The sequence below is a fragment of the Schistocerca serialis genome, chromosome 4, assembly GCF_023864345.2.
Source record: "Schistocerca serialis cubense isolate TAMUIC-IGC-003099 chromosome 4, iqSchSeri2.2, whole genome shotgun sequence".
Taxonomy (NCBI): Eukaryota; Metazoa; Arthropoda; class Insecta; order Orthoptera; family Acrididae; genus Schistocerca; species Schistocerca serialis.
In genome coordinates this window covers 833,596,347-833,604,774 of record NC_064641.1, presented here as the reverse complement: position 1 = coordinate 833,604,774, position 8,428 = coordinate 833,596,347, and the positions used below count along the sequence as shown (strand labels likewise).

General features: G+C 43.5%; 1 protein-coding gene across 2 annotated transcripts in view; it reads right to left on the bottom strand.

The window, feature by feature from the left end:
* Positions 1-432: 432 nt before the first annotated feature.
* The window catches only part of LOC126473447 (origin recognition complex subunit 2), a 116,009-nt gene continuing 108,013 nt past the window's right edge, over positions 433-8,428 (bottom strand). For both annotated transcript variants that reach the window (XM_050100499.1, XM_050100500.1), the window contains one exon: positions 433-1,108. In XM_050100499.1, the coding sequence (XP_049956456.1) occupies positions 903-1,108 (206 nt within the window). In that variant the 3' untranslated portion in view covers positions 433-902. The remainder of the gene's footprint in view (positions 1,109-8,428) is intronic.

Sequence of the window (8,428 nt, the reverse complement as noted above, 5' to 3'; positions counted from 1 at the left end):
CAGGTAAATTTACCTGAACATGTTTCATCTTACTTAACTTTTTAAGAAAAAACCTTTTTTCATACCAATTCTGCAAGTAATAATTGTTCTCGCAACAAAATCTCTGTAATATGTAGCATACAATTCTGCAGTACACTGTATATCTTTTAATAATTTTGTGGCTCACTGTATATGACAGAACAGTACTAAATACAAGTGTGTGTTAAAAAATAAATATTTTATCCTGCAATAAGGCGGACTCACAGTTTTTTATATACAAGTATTGTGTGCCTTAAATTTACCTGTTAGTGTTAAGAAACATGCTAAATGTGGCTGAAGTTTAATTACATGTTTGTATCATTGCCGGTAACAAGAGGGAGCAACTCTTTCATGACGAATTTATAGGAATAAATAAAATAAATAAGTACAATCAATAATTCAGTTTTTTTATTGTAAAATAATCACATTCACAGTCGGATTAAAAATATAAAAAATGTGTGTCACAATGATAAATATACATCCAAGTAAACTAAGATGTATAATAAATAAGAAATTAATTTCAAGATTCTGCTTTTCTTTTATAAAACACTCACTTCTCAAACATCTGACAAAGTATCATGCAGCCTGATTATGTGTCAGAACAGTAAAAACTCATTCCAGTAAACTAAAATATATAACAAATAAGAAGACATATGTCTTTCAGTAATCGCCAACACCTCACAGGAAAAATCTTTGTGAGACTATTACAGCTGTTTTGTTTATGTGTGTGGGCCATGGTCAATAACAGTGATGTACATGACAAATAATTCTAAAAATCTATAGTCCCAACAAAAACTATTTACATACTCTTTACAACATACTCTTCGTAGGGTTGTAGCTCTGTTTTTAGCACATAGCTCCTCCTTCAGGACATTTTTATGACATTAATCATCACAACTATGTTGTGCCATAAACTGATTCAGAACTGAACTCTCTACTGGGATGTGAAGGTACTCAGAACCATCAGCTCCACGGCGTGATCTCAGCATGTGGTGGTCCAAAAAATCAGTGAGTTGCGAACGAAGAGCCAGGTCTGAGCTTACAAGAAGAGCATCACGACAGGCCTGGTACAGATCTCGGAACAAAACACCTGAAAAGTTTTTTACAAGGTAAATATCTGAAACAGCTTTCATTACTTCTAATATTTGTTTCAGTTAATAAAATAATGAATATTACCCTGCAATGCCTATGGCTCTACTATCAAACAAGGGGGAAAAAATGTTGCACAATGGCTGTGGAAGGTAGACAATATTTCACCAATACCAGAAAGTTTTATTATACAAAAGTACATCAATTTAACTCCCGCATGCCAGTCACAAATGCTATGTAAAGTGGCTGTTAAATATGGCAATTTCTTGTTTACTTTGTTAACATCTATACAGAAAGAGAGCTGGTGCATGTCTAAACTTTCAGAGAACACAATTTCAATATTATCTATTGACACAGTAATAATTTTCATACTGTTTGATTTTTTATGTATAAGGGGCATTCAAAAAGAAACGAGCTGGAGGCATAATTACAGAAACTGGTACCTCTATGTTAGAAGTATTGACCCTGGGTGTTGAGACACTTGTCCCACTGTGACAAGGCGGTGAATGGCTGTCTCATAAAATTCCCGGGGCTGCGATGTCAACCAGTTCCACACGTACAGCTGGACATCGTTGTCCGAGGTGAATCGTTTGTCCCTCAGAGCCATTTTAAGGGGACCAAAAATGGCGTAATCACAGGGAGAGAGGTCTGGACTGAATGGAGGGTGGCCAAGAACCTCCCATTTGAATTTCTGCATGAGTGCCGTGATTAAGTTGGCCATATGAGGCTTTGCATTGTTGTGGAGCAGAATGACTCCATGCATGAGATTGCCTGGTTGTTTTGATTTGATTTGATCGCTTGGTGAAGGGTGGTCAAGGTTTGCGAGTAATGCTCGGCATTCACTGTTGTCCCATGCTGCAGGAAGTGAAAAAGTGAAACAGAAGGGGGCCATCTTGGTCAAAGAAGAACATCAGCATAACCTTCCCTGCACTCGTCTGGATGGCCTTGCCTTCTTTTGGTGGTGGTGACCCTGGATGCTTCCACCAGAGACTTTGTCATTTGATTCTGGTTCGAAGTGATGACACCATGATTAATCTCCAGCCACCACTCGTGCCAGGAACGCATTCCCTTCCCAAGCATAGCACTGCATGTGAGCAAGACAGTGGGCCATTTGACATGCTTCCTGGTGTGGTTGAAGACTGTGGGGCACCCACTGGGCACACACTTTATGCATATGCAGTCGTTCCTTCATGATGGTGTGAACACTTCCGACACTCAATCCGACCATGTTGGCTATGGCTTTCACTGTCACTTAGCGTTCCTGGGTAATGAGTACATCCACAGCTGGACAATGTCATCAGTAATGCAGTGTGGTGCTCCAGACTGTGCATCATCGGCTATCTACAACTGTCCTGCCCTGAAGCGCTTGTGCCACGCCTTGACCATTGCAAAGGACATGCAGCGTTCACCATACACTTGTGACAGCCGTTGATGAATGTCCGTTCCTCCTACTCCTTCTGCTGTCAGAAAATGAACTACACCTCTTTTCTCTTCTTTTGATGTCCCATGTCACTGTTTGCAATGTGGCTGGCATGCTGCTGCTAGCTCTGTATAGTCACGTGACATGCACGCGTCCCTCTAGCGACAGGCTGTGAACTTCCACGCTCTGGTCAGAACCACACCTCATTACACACACAATGATATTACTCACCTGTCACCAGTTTGCACATTCTAGACTTCTGGCTGCCTTCTTTTTGAACACCCCTTATATTTATTGTCTGTAATTTATTTTAAGTTAAATTCTACTGACAGTATATTAATGTTCATTGGGATTACCAACAAGTGATGTTTAAAGGACCTATTAGAAATATGAGGAAACAGTTAAATGTTCATTATATATCTAATTGGTCATACAGTTAACTGATATGGATCGTGTGTCTTCTTAATTAAACTTGGGGTTTATCACACCATTTTTTTCAGTTCTGCTGCAAGTCTACTGAAAGTGAAACCTGCTGGATAGTGCTCATATTTTTAGTGCTTAACGAAATGTTAGCGATTTTTCCATACATTATTCACTTAATAAATATTGCAATTTCTTCTGAATTAGTCAATATTGTGAATAACAAAACCTATGATGGAATGTATGTAAAGGGATGGCAGACACACCTGAAAAATGGCCTACATGAAGTTACTGCGCCATATCAGATAATAGAGTGAAAGTAAGGAAAGTAAACAAGCCTTTATGTTTCATTGCCAGAGACATTGGAAATCACTCTTAGACTAAAGACTGCAGCATGCCGTTTTTGCACAAAATCTTGAACATAGCAATTCCAAGAAAGTCTTTCTTCTAGCTTCTGTCTTAAGAATGTAAAGTGGTCAACTTTTCTGACTGTTTGTCCACCTTTGGATAATAAAACCTCACTTTTATACTAGTTTCATGCCAGAAACTGTGTGAATAGCAGTTCGTTACAGTTAAGTGTTAACCTGTTCTCTGAAAGCTCCACGCTGATATTACTCAATATCCTACAAGTTACCTTGTTCTTATTACTTTCCACACCTTTCACAAGAGATTATATATACCAAGTGAAAGTGCTGGCAGGTCGACAGACACACAAACGAACACAAACATACACACAAAATTCAAGCTTTCGCATCAAACTGTTGCCTCATCAGGAAAGAGGGAAGGAGAGGGAAAGACAAAAGGATGTGGGTTTTAAGGGAGAGGGTAAGGAGTCATTCCAATCCCGGGAGTGGAAAGACTTACCTTAGGGGGAAAAAAGGACGGGTATACACTCGCGCACACACACACATATCCATCCACACATATACAGACACAAGCAGACATATTTAAAGACAAAGAGTTTGGGCAGAGATGTCAGTCGAGGTGGAAGTGCAGAGGCAAAGATGTTGTTGAATGACAGGTGAGGTATGAGTGGCGGCAACTTGAAATTAGCGGAGATTGAGGCCTGGTGGATAACGGGAAGAGAGGATATATTGAAGAGCAAGTTCCCATCTCCGGAGTTCGGATAGGTTGGTGTTAGTGGGAAGTATCCAGATAACCCGGACGGTGTAACACTGTGCCAAGATGTGCTGGCCGTGCACCAAGGCATGTTTAGCCACAGGGTGATCCTCATTACCAACAAACACTGTCTGCCTGTGTCCATTCATGCGAATGGACAGTTTGTTGTTGGTCATTCCCACATAGAATGCGTCACAGTGTAGGCAGGTCAGTTGGTAGATCACGTAGGTGCTTTCACACGTGGCTCTGCCTTTGATTGTGTACACCCTCCGGGTTACAGGACTGGAGTAGGTGGTGGTGGGAGGATGCATGGGACAGGTTTTACACCGGGGGCGGTTACAAGGGTAGGAGCCAGAGGGTAGGGAAGGTGGTTTGGGGATTTCATAGGGATGAACTGAGAGGTTACGAAGGTTAGGTGGACGGTGGAAAGACACTCTTGGTGGAGTGGGGAGGATTTCATGAAGGATGGATCTCATTTCAGGGCAGGATTTGAGGAAGTCGTATCCCTGCTGGAGAGCCACATTCAGAATCTGATCCAGTCCCGGAAAGTATCCTGTCACAAGTGGGGCACTTTTGTGGTTCTTCTGTGGGAGGTTCTGGGTTTGAGAGGATGAGGTAGTGGCTCTGGTTATTTGCTTCTGTACTAGGTCGGGAGGGTAGTTGCGGGATGCGAAAGCTGTTGTCAGGTTGTTGGTGTAATGCTTCAGGGATTCCGGACTGGAGCAGATTCGTTTGCCACGAAGACCTAGGCTGTAGGGAAGGGACCGTTTGATGTGGAATGGGTGGCAGCTGTCGTAATGGAGGTACTGTTGCTTGTTGGTGGGTTTGATGTGGACAGACGTGTGAAGCTGGCCATTGGACAGGTGGAGGTCAACATCAAGGAAAGTGGCATGGGATTTGGAGTAGGACCAGGTGAATCTGATGGAACCAAAGGAGTTGAGGTTGGAGAGGAAATTCTGGAGTTCTTCTTCACTGTGAGTCCAGATCATGAAGATGTCATCAATAAATCTGTACCAAACTTTGGGTTGGCAGGCCTGGGTAACCAAGAAGGCTTCCTCTAAGCGACCCATGAATAGGTTGGCATACAAAGGGGCCATCCTGGTACCCATGGCTGTTCCCTTTAATTGTTGGTATGTCTGGCCTTCAAAAGTGAAGAAGTTGTGGCTCAGGATGAAGCTGGCTAAGGTAATGAGGAAAGAGGTTTTAGGTAGGGTGGCAGGTGATCGGCGTGAAAGGAAGTGCTCTATCGCAGCGAGGCCCTGGTAGTTCATCCCTATGAAATCCCCAAACCCCCTTCCCTACCCTCTGGCTCCTACCCTTGTAACTGCCCCCGGTGTAAAACCTGTCCCATGCACCCTCCCACCACCACCTACTCCAGTCCTGTAACCCGGAAGGTGTACACGATCAAAGGCAGAGCCACGTGTGAAAGCACCAACGTGATCTACCAACTGACCTGCCTACACTGTGATGCATTCTATGTGGGAATGACCAGCAACAAACTGTCCATTCGCATGAATGGACACAGGCAGACAGTGTTTGTTGGTAATGAGGATCACCCTGTGGCTAAACATGCCTTGGTGCACGGCCAGCACATCTTGGCACAGTGTTACACCGTCCGGGTTATCTGGATACTTCCCACTAACACCAACCTATCCGAACTCCGGAGATGGGAACTTGCTCTTCAATATATCCTCTCTTCCCGTTATCCACCAGGCCTCAATCTCCGCTAATTTCAAGTTGCCGCCACTCATACCTCACCTGTCATTCAACAACATCTTTGCCTCTGCACTTCCGCCTCGACTGACATCTCTGCCCAAACTCTTTGCCTCTGTATATGTCTGCTTGTGTCTGTATATGTGTGGATGGATATGTGTGTGTGTGCGCGAGTGTATACCCGTCCTTTTTCCCCCCTAAGGTAAGTCTTTCCGCTCCCGGGATTGGAATGACTCCTTACCCTCTCCCTTAAAACCCACATCCTTTCGTCTTTCCCTGTCCTTCCCTCTTTCCTGATGAGGCAACAGTTTGTTGCGAAAGCTTGAATTTTGTGTGTGTGTTTGTGTGTCTGTCAACCTGCCAGCACTTTCATTTGGTAAGTCACATCATCTTTGTTTTTAGATATATTTTTCCTACGTGGAATGTTTCCCTCTATTATAACCATATGTATGTATATATATATATATATATATATATATATATATATATATATATATATATATATATAAAAAAACAAAGATGAGGTGACTTACCGAACAAAAGCGCTGGCAGGTTGATAGACACACAAACAAACACAAACATACACACAAAATTCAAGCTTTCGCAACAAACTGTTGCCTCATCAGGAAAGAGGGAAGGAGAGGGGAAGACGAAAGGAAGTGGGTTTTAAAGGAGAGGGTAAGGAGTCATTCCAATCCCGGGAGCGGAAAGACTTACCTTAGGGGGAAAAAAGGACAGGTATACACTCGCACACACGCACATTTCCATCCACACATACAGACACAAGCAGACATATTTAAATATGTCTGCTTGTGTCTGTATGTGTGGATGGAAATGTGCGTGTGTGCGAGTGTATACCTGTCCTTTTTTCCCCCTAAGGTAAGTCTTTCCGCTCCCGGGATTGGAATGACTCCTTACCCTCTCCTTTAAAACCCACTTCCTTTCGTCTTCCCCTCTCCTTCCCTCTTTCCTGATGAGGCAACAGTTTGTTGCGAAAGCTTGAATTTTGTGTGTATGTTTGTGTTTGTTTGTGTGTCTATCGACCTGCCAGCGCTTTTGTTCGGTAAGTCACCTCATCTTTGTTTTTATATATAATTTTTCCCACGTGGAATGTTTCCTTCCATTATATATATATATATATAGACACACACACACACACACACACACACACACACACACACACACACACACACACACACACACACAATTCTAGCTTTCGCAACCAACGGTTGCCTTGTCAGGAAAGATGGAAGGAGAGGGAAAGACGAAAGGATTTGGTGGTCTTCGTGGCAAACGAATCTGCTCCAGTCCGGAATCCCTGAACCATTACACCAACAACCTGACAACAGCTTACGCACCCCGCAACTACCCTCCCGACCTGGTACAGAAGCAAATAACCAGAGCCACTTCCTCATCCTCTCAAACCCAGAACCTCCCACAGAAGAACCACAAAAGTGCCCCACTTGTGACAGGATACTTTCCGGGACTGGATCAGATTCTGAATGTGGCTCTCCAGCAGGGATACGACTTCCTCAAATCCTGCCCTGAAATGAGATCCATCCTTCATGAAATCCTCCCCACTCCACCAAGAGTGTCTTTCCGCCATCCACCTAACCTTCGTAACCTCTTAGTTCATCCCTATGAAATCCCCAAACCACCTTCCCTACCCTCTGGCTCCTACCCTTGTAACCGCCCCCGGTGTAAAACCTGTCCCATGCACCCTCCCACCACCACCTACTCCAGTCCTGTAACCCGGAAGGTGTACACGATCAAAGGCAGAGCCACGTGTGAAAGCACCCACGTGATCTACCAACTGACCTGCCTACACTGTGATGCATTCTATGTGGGAATGACCAGCAACAAACTGTCCATTCGCATGAATGGACACAGGCAGACAGTGTTTGTTGGTAATGAGGATCACCCTGTGGCTAAACATGCCTTGGTGCACGGCCAGCACATCTTGGCACAGTGTTACACCGTCCGGGTTATCTGGATACTTCCCACTAACACCAACCTATCCGAACTCCGGAGATGGGAACTTACTCTTCAATATATCCTCTCTTGCCGTTATCCACCAGGCCTCAATCTCCGCTAATTTCAAGTTGCCGCCACTCATACCTCACCTGTCATTCAACAACATCTTTGCCTCTGCACTTCCACCTCGACTGACATCTCTGCCCAAACTCTTTGCCTCTGTATATGTCTGCTTGTGTCTTTATATGTGTGGATGGATATGTGTGTGTGTGCGAGTGTATACCCGTCCTTTTTCCCCCCTAAGGTAAGTCTTTCCGCTCCCGGGATTGGAATGACTCCTTACCCTCTCCCTTAAAACCCACTTCCTTTCGTCTTTCCCTGTCCTTCCCTCTTTCCTGACGAAGCAATTGTTTGTTGCAAAAGCTAGAATTTTGTGTGTATGTTTGTGTGTCTATCGACCTGCCAGCGCTTTCGTTCGGTAAGTCACATCATCTTTGTTTTTAGATATATTTTTCCCACGTGGAATGTTTCCCTCTCTCTCTCTCTCTCTCTCTCTCTATATATATATATATATATATATATATATATATATATATATATATATATATATATATATATATATATATATATATGAACAGAACTATGTGGCACCCCACTCCCCTCCTTCTTTTCCCT